This window comes from Cynocephalus volans, chromosome 8 (genome assembly GCF_027409185.1).
Source record: "Cynocephalus volans isolate mCynVol1 chromosome 8, mCynVol1.pri, whole genome shotgun sequence".
Classification (NCBI taxonomy): Eukaryota; Metazoa; Chordata; class Mammalia; order Dermoptera; family Cynocephalidae; genus Cynocephalus; species Cynocephalus volans.
The window spans coordinates 18,988,519-19,011,237 of record NC_084467.1 but is presented as its reverse complement, the minus strand read 5'-3'; the positions used below and the strand labels follow the sequence as shown (position 1 = coordinate 19,011,237).

At 48.1% G+C, this 22,719-nt stretch overlaps 1 protein-coding gene across 1 annotated transcript; it reads left to right on the top strand.

Annotated features, from left to right (window-relative positions):
• Positions 1-280: 280 nt before the first annotated feature.
• IFNLR1 (interferon lambda receptor 1) lies at positions 281-22,169 on the top strand. Its single transcript, XM_063106404.1, has 7 exons — positions 281-351; positions 4,383-4,506; positions 11,542-11,726; positions 16,750-16,892; positions 18,433-18,592; positions 18,890-19,020; positions 20,195-22,169. Exons 1-7 carry the CDS (start codon positions 294-296, stop codon positions 20,954-20,956), a joined length of 1,563 nt encoding a protein of 520 aa, XP_062962474.1. The 5' UTR covers positions 281-293; the 3' UTR covers positions 20,957-22,169.
• Positions 22,170-22,719: the final 550 nt, after the last annotated feature.

The following is a 22,719-nucleotide window of genomic DNA, read 5'->3' as shown; positions in this document are numbered from 1 at the left end:
AGAAACGGTTTTCCTCAAACACGCGGGTTTACTGATTTTTTTTCCCCCCCAAATTGGGCAAAACATAAATGGAGAGCTGCGGGCCCTCCCCCAGCGCGCGTGCCCGGGCGCGCCCTCCACGCGGCGGGACGGGCCCCGGTGGTGCCCCGGGTGATGTCCCCGGTGAGTCCCGGCCGGCCCCCGAGGCTCGGCCTCCCATTGGCTGCCGGCCGCGTCACCCGCCCGCCGGGTGGCTTCGGAGCGGGAGGCGGGGACCTGGGCCCGGGCGGGCGGCGGCGCCGGGCCGAGGCGACATGGCCGGGGCCGGGCGCTGGGCCCCGCTGCTGCTGTGCCTGCTGCAGGCGGCGCCAGGTAAGCGCGCGGGGCGCGGGGCGGCGGGACCCGGAGCTGCCGGGCGCGGTCGCGGGAATCGGCCCTTCAGGACTCAACAGACCCGAGCCTTTGAAATTCCTGTCCCGGAAAAAACCAATCCAGCGTCCTAATCTGGTCCAGCCTCAGGCGCACTGGAAAAGGGGGACAGTGGCAGTTTAAAAAGCAAACGCATTTCTTTATAAAGTGCTTTTTAAGGTTTTCTAAAGCCCTGTTCCCTGCCTTAGTACCTCACTAGTAGGGGAAGGGGGACAGACCTTCCCCGCACTCCCCCGCAGTCCCCTCTCCTTCCTCGACGGGGGGTGTCAGAAGCTCCCCCAGGCCTCGAGCGGATGGGGCTCTGGTTTAGCTGTGTCCTGCTGTGGTATTCTAACCACACGCCTTTTTTTTCCTGAGCCCCCCACTGGTAAATAAGGTGACAAGGTACAGAATACCTCGGGATTGGACCCAACCACCAAACCCCAACCTTCCACCACTCCAAGCAATCCAGGGAAGAGAAGGTCCTGAGATTTCCCCCAGGGTATCTTTCTAGTCTCAGACTCACAATTTAAAGAGCTGGAAGGGCCTCTGGACATAATCTAATCATCATAAACGCCAACGTTTATTGAGCAACTTCTTTGTGCTGGGCACCACATTATCCTGTAATATCCTATCTCACAACCCACCTGTCCTATAAGTAGATATTATTCTCCCTTTTCAGATGGGGAAACTGAGGCTCAGAGCAATGAAGGCAGTTGCCCAAGAAGGATGGCAGAGGTGAGACACACAGAACAGAGAAGACAGGCAGAAGTCAGCATGGCCAGCTTTGGCCTTGGGTGGGCAGCTGGAGCAGGGCTGTCCATCTGCTAGGTCAGCCCGGTGATGCCCAGCTCTCCCCTCTCCCCCGCACGTCCTCGGCAGTGAGTGTTTTTGCAGTTGATAAGGGACAGTTAGTTGTACCTGTGTGTGGAGGCGAGGAGGGGGCCTCTGTCCCCCTGTTTCACTGTCAATCCCCAAAATCTCCTGTCTGGACCTGGCTGTACTTTCACCTGGGGGATATTTAATGCACACAGCACAAACTGTGCTGTGACGGTTTAGGGTGAGGTGCAGCCAGATCCAGGTTCGAATGCTGGCTCCCACACAAACTGGCTGTGTAGCCTCAGGCAAGTTAGTTAACATTTGTCTCTGAGCATTTGTCCCTTTTGTGTAAGGAGAATGAGTGACACCCACTCCTGAGGGTGGTGTGTCCTGAGGATTGAATGAGATTTTGCATATAAAGTACCAAATCCGTGCCTGGCATCCTTTGAAGTCTCAACAGAGGGTAGTTACTCTAGCTGCTCTTTCTCTGGTGTGGCCAAGCTCAAACTTTGGGCCTCTCAGCCCACAGGACACCTTACAAGAGGCTTGCAGACAGACTGGCCTGCTGGTCACCTGCTAGGCAGTCCAGAAGCTGGGAGCAATGATGGCATCAGCATCCTGTTGATCTTGTCCCAGCTAGAGGACACAGGGCAGGGTGGAAACAGGCACCCACATTTGAATCTGAAAAGTCAGGAGTAGGCAGCCCAGGCTGGGGAGTCGAGCTGAGAGCCATCAGTAGAACTGGGCCCTTCTTCCCTGATGACTGTAAGGATTTCCATCCTATAGGGCAGGAATGGAGCTGGATTCTTTAAAACCTCTGCCAAGCAGCGGTCAACAGATGTCATTGACTAATAGTGATCAATAGATGTCAGAAAAATAAAGCTGAGCAGGCCCCATGAGAACCTAGAGGAGGAAGTGTGGTCAAGAGCTCAGACTATGGGGTTGGCTAGGCCTGCATGGATTTGAATCCTGATTCTACAGCTTATTACCTGAGAGGGCCTCGGTTTCCCCCTCTGTAATGTGGTGATCATATTTAGTACCTACCTCCTCGGAGTGCAGTGAGCATTAAAGAGAAAATGCAGGTAAAGTGTTGAGCACAGAGCCTGGCTCATACCTAAAACCCAGTACACACTAGCTGCTATTGTCATTTTTGTTATCATCATATCATCATCAGCAGCAGCAGCAGCACCACCTCATAGAGATGTCAGGGAAGATGCTCCCAGAGGAAGTGACATTGGAATCAGTTTCTCAGAGATTAGATGGTGAACACCAGGCAAAGACACTGGGCTTCTAAGACATCCAAAAGAATGCAGTGGTTTGGGAACAAGCAAGATGGGAGACTGGCTGCAGCCTGGTGAGCCTGTGGGGGAGCCGTCAGGGAGAGATCAGCAAGACAGGCCAGCCAGGTCACTCCAGGCCACGCCAGGCAGGGCCTCACGTATCTCGATAAGGCATGTGGACTTTATTCTGAGGGCCAGAGAAGGGCTTGAAATTGGGGAGTGATGTAATCAGATGCATATTTCAGAAGATGAGGTTCGTGGGTGGGAAGGAGGGGGTGCCAGGGAAGGGAAGTAGAGGCCAGTTAAAGTAGAGGTCAGGAAAAGTGTCACTGAGACAACGACATCAAAGGGGTCTGGAAGAAGCAAAGGGGTGAGCCAGGTGGATATGCAGTGGGGAAACGTCAAGGCAGAGGGAACAGCACGTGCAGAGGCCCAGAGGTAGGGGCGAGCCTGGGTGCTCCAGCAAGAGCAAAAGGCCAGCATGGCTGGAGAGGAGGGAGCAAGGGAGAGTAGTGGGTCCATTGGGCAGGGTCTTGGAGGTGAGTGTAAAGACGCGAGCGAGCTGGCAGGCTTCAGAGGGTTCAGGCAGAAGAGGGACATGGTCTGACTTTCATTTTCACCCTTGCTGCTGTGTAAAAAATGGACAGAGAGAGCAAGGTGTTTTGTGAGCCCCCAGCTAAATTGGGGTTCCAGGCCCAGAGCGGCCAGCAACGCTGCCACAATGGGAAGTGAGAGGGGCTGGACCTGGGTATTTGCAGTGCACCCTTCACCAAAACTTCTACCTGGCGGACTGCCTAATGCCTACTTGTCCAACCTGTGACAGAGAAACAGCAGCTAGAGTAACTACCCTCTGTTGAGTCTTCGAAGGATGCCAAGCACGTGACCAGGGAGGGTCCCTCACACGGGAGACTTGTTTATACTGGCAGATGCCCTTGTGGCCCTTGTCTTCCCCATGTCCAGTTCATGCCTGCCTGACCACTGGCACTGGGAGCCCAGACTTGTGTTCTCCTGGTGTCCCCGAGAAAACCCTGCCTGGGACAGCCCCCGGTTCTTCAGGTGGAAGGTGCAAATTGAATCCATCACCACAATAGGAAACAAGGTCAAAGATTTATCACTTACAGATCCTGGGCAGGGAGAGTGCGATGACTCAGGAGGGCAGTCCTCTGCCCCAGGTCACTCGAGGCAGGAATGAAGACTCAGACAGAGAGAGAGAGAGTGGCAACCAGCGGCATACGTAAGGGAGCTGGGTGTGGGTCACTTGAAGTTCTCAGGCAAATGCCTGGATGGTCTGTTTAATGGAAATGGCAGGAAAAGCAGGTAGCTCAGTCTGCTAGGTGGGAAAGATGCCTCTAAGTTGTACTCTGCCCACCGGCCTGGGCTATTTGGGTTGATGATCTACTTCTAATGCCTGGGCGGCAACCTTTGCAGTGTTCTCCTTACACAAGATTGAAGGAGGGAAACCAGTTAGGAAGACTTTGGAGTAATCCAAGTTATCATAATATTCATTCACTCACTGAACACGTATTTGTTATGCAGCCTCTGTGTGCCAGGGGCCATGACAGGCAGGCTCTGGGGACTGGCTGAGAACCAGACAGAGCTCCCCAGGGCTGCTGCCTCCTGGAGTCCAGGGGGAGCGAGCACATTAGACGGCTCCTGCTCCGTGGTGTTCAGCTGGAACCCTCAGGTGCCCATGGACGGGAGCTTCCTCTCATGGCACAGATGGGGCACTGGGGCCTGGGGAGGGGATGGGGCTGCAATACAGCCTGTTGGTAGCTCCTGGTTCCTCAACTGGGCGAGCACTTTACTGTCCATCCTGCCACTCCTCAGCTCTGAGTGACCATATCAAGACCAGCCAGCCAGGAGCTCTGGGCTCCATGACCTCCTTCTCACCCACAGGGAGGCCCCGTCTGGCCCTTCCCCAGAACGTGACGCTGCTCTCCCAGAACTTCAGCTTGTACCTGACATGGCTCCCAGGGCCTGGCAACCCCCAGAACGTGACCTATTTTGTGGCCTATCAAAGGTAGAGGGTGGCCTCCGGGCTGTAGGTGGGAGACCGAGCCGGAGGGTGGGGCTGGAGGGGCTTCATTAGGATAGCTGCTTTCGGCATGGTTGGCATTCGCTGGTCCCTTGGGTCCCCTGGGAGATGGCACGTGGCAGATGCTTGGAGAGGAGCTTTTGATAAAGGTCTGGAGGTGGGAATTATGTTGAAAGGAGAACAGCACACAGGTGATCGCCCTGCCAGGGATGGGGGTAGATCTTTGGGAAAAGGTGGAGCAGGGGCTTGGGTGGAGCTGCAAGGGCCAGAGGAGGGGATTCTTGAGCGCCTGGATGAGGTTCTAAGAGTTGTTCCAGATGATTATGAGGGCAAATATAGGGCAAAGGGGCTGTTATGGGCTCCTGTGGAGCCTGGAAAATTAGGCATCACTAGATGATCCCATTTTTCCCCGTGGAGCCTGGACAGAGCCTTGGGATCCCTCTTAACTTATAAGCCCAGGGAGCCACTACTAATCCAGAGAATCTGAAAATAGAAGCAGATTCTCTATCTTTGAACGTAGATGGGAGTCCTTTGAAGTTCTTTAATAGGACATTAAGATGATAGAAGCAGATACTCAGGAGGATTAGTCTGGAGTTGGTGAGGAGGGGGAGGCAGGAGAGGAAGAAGCTACCATGTCCTCAGGACCCACCCTGTGTCAGACCAAGTGACTATTTCACTTCCTCCTCCCGACATCACCAGGCAGGCCCTGTATTTTCCCCATTTTAGAGGTGAGGAGATTGAGCTCAGAGAGTGCCGGGACTTGTCCAAGGAAGCCAGTGATGGAGCCAGAAGAGGTCTGTCTGACCCCAAAGCTTCTGCTCGTCCTGTGGAAGTGATGGGGCCTGGCTTGGGCACAGACAGACCGCAATGCAGCTTTCCAAACCCAGAACTACATCAGGAGGCAAAAAGCACCTAACACTTACTGTGTGTGTGCTGTGGGTCGGGCACTGTGTCAGAACATTAAATGTATTTAATCTGACAGCAGCCCTGTGAGGAAGGGCTCAGTACTCAGCCCATTGTATCCTTTAAACACCTGTGAGGTTGCAAAACGGCGATATTCTAATTGTATTATTTTTTTCATTTGTTAGTTGGAATTATTTTGTAAAAAGGTGTGTCCTCTCTAGTATTTGATAATCCAAGTGATACTACTCAAATAGGCAAGACAAAGTAAATGCTTGATTTTTTTTCATTTACCTGTTTTCAAGATAATGAATTGGTTCCCTATGATCTACCAAAGGTGACCAATTAGTTTTTTAAATTATTACGAAATCAAGTATTTTAACATATCGGATGGTTTCAATCCATTGTAACTTAATCTATTCATTGAACCTTGAATTGCCCGATCTTTGGCCAGCAAGTCCTTTCAAGTTGGCTCCTGAGTCCTTTTAACTCGATCCTGGTAGTCTTTGATATATTTCTTGCTGTCTGTTAGGATCAGATGTTCCACACTTATCTTGTACAATGCCTGACCTAAAACCTGCAATCAGCCATTTCTCCATTAGTAGGAAATGGTTTTAAAAACCACATTCTGTGTGTTAGCTGTGCTGATCACTACTTAGCCATTGCTTTTAGGCCTTCTCAGTGAACAGAGACAGATGTATCACATAGACGCACATGTATACCTGCTCTGTAAGACAGAATGCCTAATGAGTCCATACTGATGCTTTCAATCTAAATGCAGCGCCTTAGGATTTCTACTTAACGTCTTCTATATTATATCTGTATTTTCTCTTTCATGCTGAGAATCCTGGTTCTCAAGGACATGGGAAAAATAGAATTGGAATGACCATAATTATTCATTATTCATTTTGTTTATCCCAAAATATATATAGTAGCCTCCTATAAGTTACTTGCTTTTTTTGCCCAAAGAGTTGTTTCTTTCTCTTTAAAATCTAGTAATGTTACTCTACTGTGTGTTGGTGTTGGTCATTCCTCCTGCATTGATACTTTTAGGCACTCAAAATCCTTTATAAATACATAGTTATAAGACTTTTTTGTTTCAGGAAAGTTTTCTTAAGGAATTGTTTTTGGTATTTTTCCTGTTCCCTTGCTTTGATTTTCTTCTTCGGGGACGCATATCATCTGTATGTTGAGTCTTCTTTTTCTGTCTTCAATTTTTGTGTTTTTCTCTCAAACCCTACATATTTATTTATTTATTTATTTATTCTGTTCTCTAAATGGAATAGATTTCACTCTTGATTTTTCAAAAACTCTGTATGCTTCCATGTTTGAAATTATTCAATATCTCATTCATATTCTTTATCTTGGTTAGATTTGTTTTTCCTTAGACTCTAGTCCCCTTTTAGCTGACATGTTTATAACTGAGAATGCACATTTTTTATCATAGCCTTGTTGAATGAATTCCATTTTTCTCTTAAAATCAACACTATTGAGTTTAAATTTATATAGACTAAAATGCTTCCATTTTAAAGTATATAGTTTGATGAGTTTTGACAAATGGATATACCCATGTAACCACCACCACGATCAAGACGTAAAGTACGTCCATCACCCCAAAAAGTTCCCTCATGCCACTGCATTCAATTCCCATTAATTTTGTATGTTCCAGAATTTCATATAAATGGATTTGTATAATATGCACCCTTTTGTGTCTGGCTGCTTTTATTTAGCATAATGTTTCTGAAATTTGCCCACATTGTTTCATGTATTACTAGTTCATTCCCTTTTATTGCTGAATAGTATTGCATTTTATGACTTGTACTACCATTACTTCACCCATTTTCCCCATCAATGGATATTTGAGTGATTTCCAGTTTGGGGAGTGTATTAGTTTGCTAGGACTGCCATATGCTCTACCCTTGAGACTCCCAAAATTCATGTCCTTTTCAAATGCAAATTACATTCAACAGCATTTACTCTAAGTCCAAAGTCTAAATTAGGTATGGGTCTGACTTGAGGTATGATTCATCCTGAGGCAAAATTTCTCTTCGCCTATGGACCTGTGAAACTAGACAAATTATGTGCTTCCAAAATGAAATGGTGGGACAGGCATAGGATAGGCTTTCCTATTCCAGAAGAGAAAAATAGGAAAGAAGGAAAGAGTAACATGTTCCAGCAAGCCCAAAACCTGGCAAGGCAAATTTCATTAGATGTTAAGGCTCAGGAATAATTGTTTTTGGCACAACGTTTTGCCCTCCGGGCCCACTAGGGTGGCAGCTTCACCCTCTTTGCCCTGGGTTGCAGCCCCACCCCTGAGGCACTGGGCAGCAGCAGCCTGGCCTGCTGAAACTGAGGGGGAGATAGCGTTGGCCCAAAAACTCATGTGCTGAAGCCTTAACCTCCAATGTGACTATAGTTGGAGACAGTGCCTTTAAAGAGGTAGTTAAGCAGATAGATCTACCATACGACCCAGCTATCCCACTGTTGGGAATATACCCAGAGGAATGGAAATCATCAAGTCGAAGGTATACCTGTTCCCCAATGTTCATCGCAGCACTCTTTACAATAGCCAAGAGCTGGAACCAGCCCAAATGTCCATCATCAGATGAGTGGGTACGGAAAATGTGGTACATCTACACAATGGAATACTACTCAGCTATAAAAACAAATGAAATACTGCCATTTGCAACAACATGGATGGACCTGGAGAGAATTATATTAAGTGAAACAAGTCAGGCACAGAAAGAGAAATACCACATGTTCTCACTTATTGGAGGGAGCTAAAAATTAATATATAAATTCACACACACACACACACACACACACACACACACACACACACACACACACACACACAAAACCGGGGGGAGGGGGAAGAAGATATAACAACCACAATTACTTGAAGTTGATAGGACAAGCAAACAGAAAGGACATTGTTGGGGGGGAGGGGGGGAGGGAGAAGGGAGGGAGGTTTTGGTGATGGGGAGCAATAATCAGCCACAATGTATATCGACAAAATAAAATGTAAAAAAAATAAATTAAAAAAGAAAATAAAGAGGTAGTTAAGGTTAAATGATGTCATAAGGGTGGGACCCTAATTCAATAGGACTGATGTCCTTATAAGAAGAGGACAGGGAAAAAAAAAAAGGAAGAGACACCAGGAGTACACACACAGAGAGAAAAGGCCATCTGACGACACAGCAAGAAGACGGCCATCTGCAAGCCAAGGAGAGAGGCCTCAGAGGAAATGAAACCTGCCCATGCCTTGATCTTAGACTTCTAGGCTCCAGATTTCTGTTGTGGAAGCCACCTGTCTGTGGTATTTTGTCATGGCAGCCCTAGCAGACTAGTACATCAGATTTTTTTTTTCTTCCATGGTTAAGGCTTTTGGTGTCCCAAGCAACATTTGCCTCACCCAAGGTCATGAAGATTTTCTTCTTTGCTTTCTTCTAGAAGTTTTACAATTTTAGCTTTGATGTTTCAGTTTCTTTTTAATTTTTAAAACTTTCCTTCTTTTCATCTTCTGTTTCTTTTAAGGCATTATCTATTCTGTTAATTTGCTCTTATTCCTTCTGATTTATTCTTCATTTCTGAAATGAGTTTTGCTTTTTTAAAAAAAATCTTTAAAATATCTTTCCTGTGTTTTGTTACTTCCTCTCTGAGTTTCTCTGATTCTGTTCTGTGTTGTTTTTCCATGTCTTAAATAATTTTTTAATGTCTTTTAGCCCATTTTAAAGTAGTGGGTGACAGTTTTGATTTGTTCGTGGGTAAGTCTCTGTGGCACTTTTTCTGACTTCTTAATTGCTTAGCTTGCTAATTTCTATCCTTTCTTGTTTTCTGTTGTATGTATTTGAAGCTATATGTTTTCCTCTAAGTATTACTTAGCTGTATCTCATAAGCTTTTATTGTATTATTTTTGTGATCATTCAGTTTTAGCTATTTACTAATTCCCATAAATCTTTCTCTGATCCATGAGTTATTTTTCAATTTTCAAACTTTCTTTAATTCTCTTTTTGTTGTCGATATTCAACTGGGTTATTTGCAGTCAGAGAAAACAGTTTGTAAGATACTTCCTCTTTGACATTTCTTGAGAAGTATTTCATTTTTGTTAATATTTTGTTAACAGTGTATGTGTGGCTCAACCCATTTGTTCCGTTCTATAAATGTCATTAACCAAGTTAATAATTATATTGTTCTTTTTAAATTATATTTACTAACTTTTTTCTCTGCCCAATCATCAGTTACTGAGTGAGGCATATTAAAAATTCCTTATTGTAATTGTGGATTTTCAATTTCTTCATGTAGTTCTGTCTGTGTCTGCCTTATAGAGGTGTTAAGTTGTTTAGTAAGCACATATAAGGTAGAATTTTTCCATCTTCCTGGTGAATAGAATCATTTTTCATCACGTAGTGATTTTTTACATCTCCAGCATTGCTTTGGACTTTGAGGTCTATCTTTCGTCTCCTATTAATGTAACTACACCAGTTCCTTTCTTGTTAATGATTACATAGATAACTCTTTCCAGCAAGAAACGAAACAGACAAATTGATTCTTCTCCCAGATCTGTCGTTGCCAATCTGTCTCAGCTTTCTTCATTCACCCGCTGCTCAGTCCCCAAACCTAGGGGCCATCCTTGGTTCTCCTTTTCCTCGCAGTCTGCATCCAATCTATGATCAAGTTCTATCAGTTTTATCTACAAAGTATATCCCGAATCCAACCATTTCTCATCATTTCTGCCACCCGCTCTCTCTTGCCCATGGCTGCAGCCTCCTGGTTGACCAGAGTGATCTTATAAAAATCTAAGCTAGACCACCTCGGTCCTTGTCTTAGTCCATTTGTTCTGCTTTAACAAAATACCTTAGACTGAGTAAGTTATAAAGAATACCAATTTATTTCTCAGAGCTCTGGAGACTTGGCAGTCCAAGGTCAAGGTGCCAGCAGATTCGGCATCTGCTGAGGGCTGTTGTCCGCTTCCAAGGTGGTGCCTTCTCCTTGAGTCCTCACATGGAGGAAGAGAGGGAAGGGCCAGGCAGCGCTCTGAAACCTCTTTTACAAGGGCATTAATCCCATTCACAAGAGCGAAGCCCTCAAGACTCGATCACTTCCCAAAAGGCTCCACCTCTTAACACCATTACCTTGGAGTTTAAGTTTCAGCATGTGAATTTTGGAGGGTCACACGCTTGTACATTCAAACTATAGCAGTCCAGCTATTCAAAACCTTCCAGTGGATCCTCATCACACTTGGAATAAATCCAAACTCCTTGCAGGATCCTTCCACCTTCCTTCCTAGCCTCATCTCCGCTCTGCCCACCCCTCCCCATCCCTTGCCCACTGGTTTCAGCCACGTGGCCGTCTTGCTTCTTTCTGGATAGGTGAGGCTCCTTCCCATCACAGGGCTTTTGCTTTTGTGTTTCTTCCTCCACAACTTCACCTGCCTTCCTTTTCTTATCATCAAGGCCTCAGCTTCCATACTACCTTCCTGGCCTTTTTGGAGCCACCTTTTGAAAGCAGTCACTCTCACTGCACTCAGCACCTCCTGGATTCATCTCATTGATATGATTATTGTCTCTTGTCCCCCTCCCCCCAGATATAAGTTCCTGAGGGCAGGACCTCATCTGTCACACATTGCCAGTTCACCAGTGCTCGGAATAATGCCTAGTGCTCAGGTCTCTTCTTTGACCTCAGTGTTCTCAGGAGGTTGGAGTCGTGGACTTGGAGCACCCAGCGTGGTGCCTGGCATACAGCAGGTGGCCTATAAATGCCCGAATGAAGAAACCTGTAGAAGATAGTCACTAGTACTAGCAGTAGAAGCTACCACAACAGCCCTGGGAGGGAGGCATTCCAGATGAGGAGACTGAGGCTTAGGGGCAGTGACCTGCCTGAGGTCCCAGAGCTAGTGATGGGCAGAGCCAGGATTCCTATGTATGTCCATCTTGCTCCAGAACCTGAGCTCCTAACCAGACTGTTCTTATTCTGCCCCAACCAGTGGCTGCCTGGCTGGACAGGTGGACCGAGGGGCAATGAGGCTGAGTGGAGGGATGAGTAATCACATGTTCTCTAAGTTCTCTCACCCTGAGAGGCTGACTCCACGGCCCAAGCTCTCCTGTCTCCTCCCCTCAGCTCTTCCACCCCCAAACGGTGGCGGAAAGTGGAAAGGTGTGCAGGAACCAAGGAGCTGGTGTGTTCCCTGATGTGCCTGGAGAAGCAGGACCTGTACAACAAGCTCAAGGCACGTGTACGGGCGGCTTCTCCCAGCTCCAGGTCCCGCTGGGTGGAATCCAAGTACCTGGATTACCTTTTTGAAGGTAGGTCTGTGGGTAAGGATGGAGTGGGAGGCTCTCCATCTAGGAACTCTGCTCAGTGATGCAGCTGTCCTAACCATCTGCCTCCCACTTCCCCAAAGCAGAGGGCAGCTCTCTGGGGCAGCTCACCATGGGTTCCAGCCCTGGGGCCTGCCCTGGTGAGAAGCAGCAGGGGACCAGCAACAGCCTGGGCGGTGTGTGGCAGCCTGACATCATGTCAGGGAGTTAGGGGAGTTCCAGCCAGCGCAGCGATTCAGCTTGTCCCTCCTACTAACAATGTTCATTATCTTCTGTCGAGCACCACCTTGGTCATGAGTTACACAAGGCACTTAATATACGTATTCCTTTTCTTTTTATTATTATTGTTCAACTTCTCTTTATAAGAAACAATCTAAAAAATTTCTAGTTGCAAAAGTATTTTCTTTACACTGTAGAAATTTGGGGGATGGGAGGATAGAAGATAAAAATAGAAAAGAATTCCTCCATAAAAATAGAAAAAGAATCCCCCATGCTTACCTCTAGAAATCATGAGTTAATGCTGGTTAAGGAGAACATTTTTTTTTCAATATATTTTATTTCTAATCCTTACAGCAAACCTGTGAGGTTTATTTTTATCAACCCGTTTTTTAAAAAAATAAACAAAGCAAGACTAACAAAAGTTAAGTAACTTGCCAGGATACACCACCAGTCATTGGTGGATACTGGATGTGAATTTGTCTCTTTCTGGTCTTGGGCAAGACACCAGGACAGACTCGATAGTAAGGGAAGGCGGTAACCAGGGGAGGACAAAGACCCACACAACATCCTCATGGAACTTAGATCTGGAACTTCCTGCCCAGGCTTCTTAAAGTGTCTGAGGGCAAAATAGGACTTGAAGAGAAGAAAGGATGGCAGGAAAGAATGGTAGAGAAGGAAGAAGAGATGCTTTGGATGGGAAGAAGCTGGCTGGGTGGATGGACAAAAGGAGGAAAAGGACAGATGAGTAAGAAGAAGGGAAGTACGGAGAGAATGCTGGAGGAAGAGATGGCAGAATGCAAAGGAGGCTGGGTGGAAGGACAGATGCTTATTAGGAAGGAAACAAGTGTAGATGAAGGATAGGAAGGTGTATTAGTCAAGGTTCTCCAGAGAAACAGAAGCAATAGGATATATATAAATATAATAAGAGGAGATTTATTATGGGAATTGGCTTATGCAATTATGGAGGTCAAGAAGTCCCACCATCTGCTGCTGCGGGCTTGAGAACCAGGAAAGCTGTGAGTGCAATTCAGTTCGAGCCTGAAGGCTCCCAGTCTGAGGCCAAAGGCCTGGGAACCAGAGATGGAAGGTTGGGGACACTGGTATAAGTCCCAGAGTCTGAAGGCTCAAGACCCAGGAGCTCCAATGTCCGAGGACAAGAGACGACAATGTCCCAGCTCAAGAAGAGAGAGCGAATTTTCCACTCTTCCATCATTTTGTTCTGTTTGGGCCCTCCACTGATTGGGCAATGCCCACCCACATTGGTGAGCGTGGACCTTCTTTATTCAGTCTACAGATTCAAATGCTAATCTCTTCTAGAAATGCCTTCCTTCACAGACATGCCCAGAAATAATGTGTTGCTAGCTATCTGGGCAACGCTTAGCCCAGTCGAGTGGACACATAAAATTAATTATCGTGGAAGGAAAAGCAGATGGGTGGATCAGTGGGTAGATAGTACAGAAGAAAGCCTGGACATCCAGGAAGGGAAGGAAAGGAAAACAAGAAGGAAGGATGAATAAACAGGAAAGAAAAGAAGAATGAATGGATGAGTAGAAAAGATGGCTGACTGGCTAGACAGAAGGAAGCATAGGTGAATGAGAGAAAATGAATAGGAAGGAAGGAATGTTGGTTGGAAAGAAGGATGACTGGGAAGAAGAAAAGGATGTTTGGAAAGGATGGATGGATGGGAAGGAAAGGATGAGACGTCAGGCAGGAAGGCTGTGTCTGGGCAGCAGAATGATGGACGAACCACTGCAATGGTTGGACAGATCGGAATAAGAGATTAGAAGAATAAAGGGAAAGACACAAGAAGGAGATTAATTTTTTAATTCTTTTGGCTAAAGGTGTTTGAGGGCAAAATAGGACTTGAAGAGAGGAGTGGGAAGAATTAGTTCAGTTGGTCAGGGTGTGGTGATGATAACACCAAGGCCCAGTGTTCAATCCCTGTACTGGCCAACTACAAAAAATAAAATAATAATAATAATAATTAAAATAATAATTTTTTTGCCTTCTCCCTGAATTTCCCCCAATTCTCTGATGGCACACCCCAAGCCAGAATGACCCTTCCTGCCTCTACACTCCCTCCACGCTTTTCCTGCTCTCATCTGTGGCCCTGGTCACTTTCTTTCTTGAGTTTTGGTAGTTCACATATTTCATTTCCCCCTAAGCTTTCAGCTCCCATGGGTCAGGATCCAAGGAGACCTCATCTCCGCATTCCCCTCAGCACCCTTCCCAGGACTTGATACATAGTCAATGCCCAGCAGATGTTTCTTGAACATATAAGTAGTGGCGTCATGGAGAAGCCACATGTTTACCCTGAGGAAGAACCCACAGCCGAGATGACTAGAGGTGTGGTCAGAGATCCCTTCTGGCTGGGAGTCAGGGAAGTCTTCATGGAAGAAGTGGCATTTCAGCTAGAACTTAAGAGATGACGTATTAGTTTTCTCTTGCTGCCATATTCCTTGTCACATTGATCCCTTCATCTTCAAACCACTGTGCTAACCTAGATGGCCTTGAACAGAGTGTCAGTAGAAATGTGGACATTAAATACTTTGCTAAGGAGAGCTGGAAGGAAGTGAGGTGCATCATAGAGAAAGCCTAATTCTCTTTCAAAAATACCTCAATTGCTGTAAAGAAACTATTAGTAGAAATCATGGGTGTTAAAAGTGCTGCTTCACAAGGTGAGGAACATGTTGCTGAAAACTTGAGAAAGGGGATCCTTGGTATATACTGACAGAAAGCTTAGCAGAACTGTGTCCTGCAGGCATTGGAAAGCAGAACTTACAATGAACTTGGATATTTATCTAAGGAGGTTTCCAAATAAAGTGCTGAAGGTACGACTTGGTTTCTTCTTGCTGCTTACAGTAAAATGGGAGGGGAGAGGGAGAGAAATTAAGGGGTGAACTTAAACAAAAAGGAACCAGGACTTGAAGATTGGGGAAATTCTCAACCTATCCAGATGGCAGAAGACTCTAAAGTTAAGAGCTAGCTTCCAAACATGTAACGTAGAGAAACAGCCAAGTGTGTGATTGTACCATCTTTTACTAAAACCTCAGAAAGATCAAAAGATCAGAGGGTTCTCGCACAAAAGGCTCTTTGAAGAGATTAAGGGTATGACTCAGAGCTCCCCTCAGTCAAACCAGGGACCTCTATGAGGCTGAAGTGCATTGTCCCTCAGCATCTCAGCTGAAGCCAGAAGTAGGGAGGGGCTTATCTCAGAAAAGATTTGTGGACCTGGCTTCTGCCTCATGGAGTGGATCCCCATGACATCCACAGGCGACCCAGACAGTTCTTGAGAAATTTATATCCACAGAAACACTGCCGGCTTGGACTAAAAGGGACAAAGAGTATGAAATAAAAGAAGGCTGTTGGACTCCCCGATTTCTACTGGCAAGACACAAACTGATAAAACTACTTAGCTGCAAATACCTGCTACTTTCAGTAAAAAAGGAAGGATGACTCAGAGGGTGGAATCAGGAGCTCAAAGGGCAGTGCTAAGAGCCAAGGAGAATTATTGAAACGTAACAGTGTTTGCTTGCCTGGATTTTGAAACTGCGTTGGACCAATGACTCCATTGTACCTTCAATTTCCTCCTGTTTGAGCCAGAATGTCTGTAAGTGCTACCTGTGCCTGTCCCAGCATTTTATAGTGGAAGCAGATGACTTGTTCTTTAGTTTTAGTGGCCCACAGGTAGAAATTGTGCCCCAGGAGTCATACTGATGGAATTGTGCCCAGAGTCTCATCGGGATCTGATTTAGATACTGCTGATGATGAGATTTTGGAATTTGAGTTGATGCTGTAATGAGATGAGACCTTTGGGGACCTTGGGATGGGGTATTTTGCATTTGAAAAGAGCATGAATTTGGGGGGGGTGCCAGAAAGAGGATCATGATAGGCAGAATGACCCTCCAAGATGTTCTACCCTAATCCCCAGCACCTGTGACTATTGCATGCATGTGAACGTAGCATTGAATGGCAAAAGGAATTCTCATTCAGGTTAGAGACCTTAAAACAGTGAGGTTATCCTGGATTATACAAATGGGCCCAGTCTAATCCCATCAACCCTTAAAAGCAGAGAATTTTCTCCAGCTGGAGGCAGAAGAGATGTAGCCGAAGGGGAAGTCAGAGAGATGGGAAGTGTGAAGAAGACTCGATTGTGCCGTTTCTGGTTTGAAGATGGAAAGGCAATGTGATGAGAAATGCACGCGCCTTCAGAACCTGAGAGAGGCTCCCGGCTAACAAGCAGCAAGGTAATAGGGATCTCGTCCCTACATCCACAAAGAACTGAATTCTGCCGACAACCTGAGTGAGCTTGGAAGTGTCTTCTCCCCCAGAGGTTCCAGATGTGAGACCCAGAGCAGAAGAACCAGTTGAGCCCACCTGGACTTCCGACCTATAGAACTGTGAGCTAATAAGTTTGTGTTGTTGGGTCATTTATTATGGCAGCAATAGGAAACTAATCCAGATGGACAGGATTCTGACAGGCCAGGGACAAGTGAAGGACACTGAGGTGGAAGGGACAGCATGAGTAAAGACAGGTCAGCTGTGCACTTAGCCAGGTCGTTTCACTTCTCTAAGCCTCAGTTTCCCCTTCTATAAAGTGGAAATGGAGATAGTTCCTTCCCAGAGTCAGTCCAGGGCTTAAGCAAAATGGCTGTAAGGCACTTCCTGCACAGTAGGTGTTTGATAAATGCAAGTGTTGCTTTTCCCTTTGCAAGAGAGCCCTCTGGTCTGGGTGGAAGCAGTGTGACCCCCCAGGGGGTACTGACAGGTCCTGATCTGTTTCTGCCAGTGGAGCCAGCCCCACCCGTCCTGGTGTTCACCCTGACGGAGGAGATCCTGAGTGCCAGTGCCACATACCAGCTGCCACCCTGCACACCGCCACTGGATCTGAAGTATGAGGTGGAATTCTGGAAGGAGGGGACCAGAAACAAGGTGGGAAGCCCCTTTCCTGTCCCCAGACTAAATCCCCTCTCCTCCCCTCAACACATGCCCCCTCCTGCCCCACCAAACCCAGGTTTGCTTCACCTTCCCAGCCTGCTCCCTGCATGCCTCCCCCAGGAAGCCTTCCCCATATACCCCAGACTCCTGGCAGTCAGCACCTGACTTGTGCACTGTGTGGTTGGCCTGTGGCCCACCCTTGCCCTTTTCCACCAAAAAGACCAAGTACAGGGCATCCTGCCCCACCCAGCAGAGGTGGCAACAGCACAGCCATTTTCTACCTAATATCTCTTTAAAATTACAAACCCCTCCTTTCTGTTTTTCAATAAAATCTGGTTGAAATATGATGGGCTACAGGAGGCCAACTTGCCAAGTCATCAGATTCATTACAGGAAAATCAGAAAATACAGATAAGCACTAAGAAGCAAACCAAAAATACCCTGAGACGACCATGAATAACTGGTGTATATCTAATTTCAGAGTTGTTTTCTGTGGGCACATGTGAGTGTGCCTGCATTTATTTACTTACGGCAAGGGTTGGCAAACTTTTTCTGCAAAGGGCCAGATAGTAGATATTTTTGGCTTTGTGGGCCATGTGTTCTGGGCCATATCAATGCGATTGTAGTACAAAAGGAGGCATAGACAATATGTACATGAGTGGACATTGCTGTCTTCCAGTAAAACTGTTTACAAAACAGGTGGCAGCTAAATGTGGCCCACAGGCTGTAGTTTACCAACTTCTGCTCTCGTTCACTCTTCCTCCCAATAAACCAGCATCCACACTCCTGATCTCCTGCGTGCTTCTGACCCTCAGTATATAGATCTGAATCCAGTGTGGTTTATGTCTTCAGGAACCTCATAAATATTCTAGATGAGCACTGTCCAACAGAAATGGAATGCAAGCCACATACATAATGTTAAGTGTTCCACATTAAATTAAGTAGAAAGAAACAGGTGAATTTAATTTTAATAACAGAGTTTATTATATCTAATAGAATGTTATCATTTCAACATGGATCTAATATAAGAATTATTGAGATTGTTCACATTCTTTTTTCACTGGATCTCTGAAATCTGATGTGTGTTTTATACTCAGAGCACATCTCGGATTGGACCGGCCACATCTCAAGTGTTCAGCAGCCACATGTAGCCAGTGCCTGCTGTATTCGACAATGCGGCTGTAGAGTTTTCTGTGCCTGTGATGGCTGAAGGACCCCCACCCCCCAATAGATTGGGAGGCCTGAGATAACTGCCCTTCAAAATGGGGACTCGCAGGCCATGGTGGGTGCACGCGGGAGTGATACTGAGTGGTTGGCTGCTTTTGGACTCCAGCCATCCCTACTTCGAGACTCAGTTGAAAAGAAACCAAGTAATGTTGGGAAATGCTCCCTCAACACTTGAACTTCGATGTAGGAAAAGAAAAGAAGGTTCGGGGATCACAACCCTACCCTGCCTGCCGAGCCTGTCCTGTCCTGGCTGTATGGAACCAGTCCCCACAGCATCTCTGCTCATCTCTGCTTCTTTCTCCAAACAGACCCTATTTCCAGCCACTCCCCATGGCGAGCCAGTCCAGATCCCCCTCCAGCCAGGCACCAGTGGACGCCACTGCCTCAGCGCCAGAACCATCTACATCTTCACTGTTCCCAGATACAGCGAGTTCTCCAAGCCCACCTGCTTCTTTCTGGAGGCCCCAGGTGAGCGTGAAGTGGTACAGAAGCAGGGACCCTGGGCCTCCGGAGCTTCATGACACGGTTAAGAGCACGTGTCTAGAGACAGACTCACTTAGATTAAAATCCCAGCTCCGCTACGCTCCTGTGTGTCTTTGGGCAGCTTACATAAGCCCTCCGAACCCTGGTTTCCACAGTCTGTAGGATGGGTTTATTCTTACAAGGATTAAATAGGATAATATATGTGAAGCACTCAGCACATATGCAGTTGATAGATGGGAGCCACTGTTATTTCCGTAGTTATAGTTGTTTTTCCTTCCTTAGGAGCCAACTGGGCATTCCTGGTGCTGCCGTCACTTCTGCTGCTGCTGTTAGTAATTGTCACAGGGGGTGTGATCTGGAAGAGCCTCATCGGGAACCCCTGGTTTCAGCAGGCAAAGACACCACAAGCCCTGGTATGGCAAATCTGGGGGTGTGGGGAGGGTGCTGAGAGTAGGGAAGTGGGGTTCGAGTTATGGGTAGATCAGATAGAATATCAAGTGGGTCCAGACTGCAGAACACTTCCCATCCTCAGGTGTAAATTTCTACCACAAGTAATACATTTGTTTAGCACCAAATAAAGTAGCAAATATGCCTGGGAGGGACAAAGGCCTTAAGTCCTTTAGTGAAATAACTACACCTCTGCTAAGGATCCATCAGGTGCTGAGAGCAGAGTCCCCAGCCCTGGAACTCAGGAGAGATGCCCAGAAGGGGAGAGGGAGAGGGTGGCACCAAAAGAGGAAGTTTTAGAAGGGTCCCAACACATACTTCACCATTTAACCAAGAATGAGCCTTGTACAGCCCGACCGTGGAATTTCTTCACTTGTCTGCTGATTCACAACCTTAGAATCTGGGGACAGCTGGGGCTGGGGGAGCCTGGAGAGGCCAGACAGGTCAGATTTGTTCAGATGAAGGCTTGGCAGTTGGAGCTTGGCTGTAGATGAGACTCAGCAGACCCTCCGATGGGAGTAGGGGCTTTAAGAATAGATTCTGGGTGTCTCCATAGCATGGCAGGGTGGCGAGGGGAGGATTTTCAAAGTTCCTGGCTCCAGGACGGTGGGGGTAGTGGGGGGCAGAGATATCCCATTAATTGTCTGGATGATGACCTCTGGTAGACACATCTGCATCTTGCCCCGTGCCGTAGCCTTCTGGCACCTGGCACCTGGCACCTGCACTCTGGGGCTTTCTCAGGCTTTGAGAGAGCAGGCTGCGAGTGTCATGGAGTTAGCACCCCTGCCAGTCCTTCCAGCCCTCAGCGATGGCTGACGGGAGCTGGTGGGGAAATATCCCGGGTGCTGCACCCCTCAGTGGGACAGCTCTGAGGTGCGTGTGCCACAGCGGCTCCCCGAGTCCCAGCAGGATCCAGCTCCCACTGCCCTGGTGGGAATTTGCTGGATAACACCCCCCTACCTGGAGGCTCCCCCCCCCCAACTTGCCCACTCCCTTCCTGGTGTTTCCGGGATCACCTCCCAAAGAAACTACTTATTCTTGAATCCTGTCTCCGGTCTGTTTCCAGGGAAACCCAAATTCACACAATCGTGACTCAGGAAAGCCTGACTTGTCTTCTCTTCTCTCCCCTCCCCAAATCAGAACTTTTCTGGACACAGACCCACCGTGGCAACCTTTCAGCCCAGTGGACCGGAGTCCCCAGATGACTTGTTCCTGTGTCCCCAAAAGGAACTGACCAGAAGGGTCCGGCTGACCCCTGGAGTCAGGGCCCCAGCCACCCCACAGGCAGGAGTGGAAAGGGACAGAGCTGAGGACGAGGAGGATGAGGAGACAGACAGCATCAGCTTCCAGCCCTACATTGAACCACACACCTTCCTGGGACAAGAGCGCCGGGTTCCAGGGCACTGTGAGGCCGAGGGGGTGGACTCAGTGGGGCCCTGGACTCCCCTGGTCCAGCTTGAAGGCTCCTCTGCTTGGGATTCCTCAGACAGAAGCTGGGCCAGCACTGTGGACTGCTCCCCCTGGGACGAGGCTGGGTCCTCTGGTTATTGGGCCAAGAGGGCACCAGGCCAAGGGCCAGGTGGGGACAGGCATCAGGAGCCTCTCCTCCTACCTGAACTCTCCGAGGACTCAGGTTCCCTTGAAAAGCACCTGGAAGATGACTTCTCCTTTGGGACCACCTGGGGCTCTTCATCCCCAGAGCTGAATCTCTTCCCTGGGGAGCCCCCAGTTTCTCTTCAGACACTGACCTTTGGCTGGGACATCAGCCCAGAGGAGGAGGAGGACGAAGAGCGTGGGAGAGAATCAGAAACTGAGGACAGTGGCACTGGCAGCTGGGAGGCTGAGGGCACCTACAGGACCGAGGTCGGGGGCAGGATGCTGGGGCATTACATGGCCAGGTGAGCTGTCCCCGGCTTTCCACCGAATCTGGTGCTGCTGCCACAGCTACTGGGCTTCCCGAGGACCCAAGACACCACCGAGACTTAGAGCCTATGACCCTCACTGCAGCGGTGGCCGGTCCTTGTGGCACTTCGGGGAGCGCCACCTGGAGGCTGTTTGTCGGTGGGTTGGGCAGCAAGACGCCAACCTTCCCACAGCCCACCCGCTTCAGGCTGAGCTGCAAGATGGGCCCCCTGGGTGAGCTCCATAAAGAAAAATCCAGCTGGCTGAGGGGTGTTGGAGGGGAAGGGAAATGGCAGTCACCATCCAAATCCGTGGAGTCGTGGCTCTGCACAGGTTTTAATATCGGACAGACCCGAGTTCACCTCCCGGCTCTGCCTGTTACCAGGTGTGTGCCTATGGGTAAGCTACTTTCCTTCTCTGTACCTCAGTTTCCTCACTCGCAGCTACACCTGGGGTGTAGTGAGGGATCAGGAAGGTCTCAGAGGTGTCATTGATACTCTCCGTGTGCTGGCCGGCACGACTGCCCATCTGCCCAGGCTCCGAGGAGACCCCGAGGCATCTCCCACCTGTGACCCCTAAACCCAGAGCGACTGGGAGCACTCACCTTTCAGCCTGTCTCCCCTCTAGTCTACCCCCTTCCCTTCCACCCTCACTGTCCCGCACCTCCTGGTCAGGAGCCTGAGCTCTCAGAAGCCAGAGCCCCAACCAAGGGGGACCCTGGTCCCTCTCCCTTTTCTCAGTGATGGGAACTCTGCTTCCCAAGGAAAGAACCAACTGGTCCACCTTGTAGGAGTCCAGTATGTTGAGGAGGGAGAGGAACATGGCAGCGACTGGACTTCTCGGACTGTAATCCCTGTTTTGGACAGCACTTTAGACCCTTCGGTTGACTATTTTGACCTTAAAGAAGTCCCATTTTCCCTTCCAGTTATGAGAAACTAATGTCTTCTGGAAACAGGTGACTGTCCTTACCTGGGGGTAGTGACATGTCCTCAGTTAACCTATACCCACCTGTATAAGGACGAGCATAGCTGAGTTTTCACCCATAGGACCTAGATTTTTGTCTTTTGTGGCCGGGGAGCTGAACCATCTTGTGACCTGGGCCCTGCCATTTAACCTGCCAGAACTTCTGTTTCCTCATTTGTGAAGAAAGCATCTTCGCTGCCATTTTACCCACAGAGCTGTGGTGTTTTGAGGCCAACGTGAGGGTATAGCATTAAATGACAGATCTGGAAATGCTTTCTGAGGGCCCAGGGGTTTTCAAACCATGTTCCCAAAAGGCCTTGCGCTTTCAGTTGTGGGGCAGGGGGTTGGAAAGGGGGGCCATGGGGCTATAGGATCCCCCCACTTCAACCAGAGCATCCTCACTGTGCCCTGATTTACAGAGAGTAGGCTGCCAGTTTTTTATTTGAACACCTATCTTGTTTCAAATGAAAAAGCTGAGGTCCAGAGTGGCCAAGACCCTTGCCCAAGGTCACCCAGCAGTGCTGCCTAATGACTTACAGTGTATGTTCCCAAGGGTGCGCTCTTTGGTCTCTGCCCAGCCGGGCCAACACCTGACCCCTTGGCCATGTTAACAAAGTATGTAGGTCTCAGCCAGGATTTCTAAGGGTCACTAAGCTGGCAGGAGACCTTCACCACTGCTGGGGCACATGTGCACACATACACACACACACACACACACGTGTGTGTCTCCTTGGGGCTTTTCCCTGCAACAAAGCTTGTCCACATCAGTGAGCCCCAAGTAGGAAGAACAAACTGAAACC

Bases quoted from the DNA above. Each gene is read 5' to 3' on its own strand.
- IFNLR1 (XM_063106404.1), top strand. From the start codon at position 294: ATGGCCGGGGCCGGGCGCTGGGCCCCGCTGCTGCTGTGCCTGCTGCAG. The intron at 4,507-11,541 runs GTAGAGGGTGGC...TCCTCCCCTCAG, and splicing joins TATTTTGTGGCCTATCAAAG to CTCTTCCACCCCCAAACGGT. The intron at 18,593-18,889 runs GTGAGCGTGAAG...TTCCTTCCTTAG, and splicing joins CTTCTTTCTGGAGGCCCCAG to GAGCCAACTGGGCATTCCTG.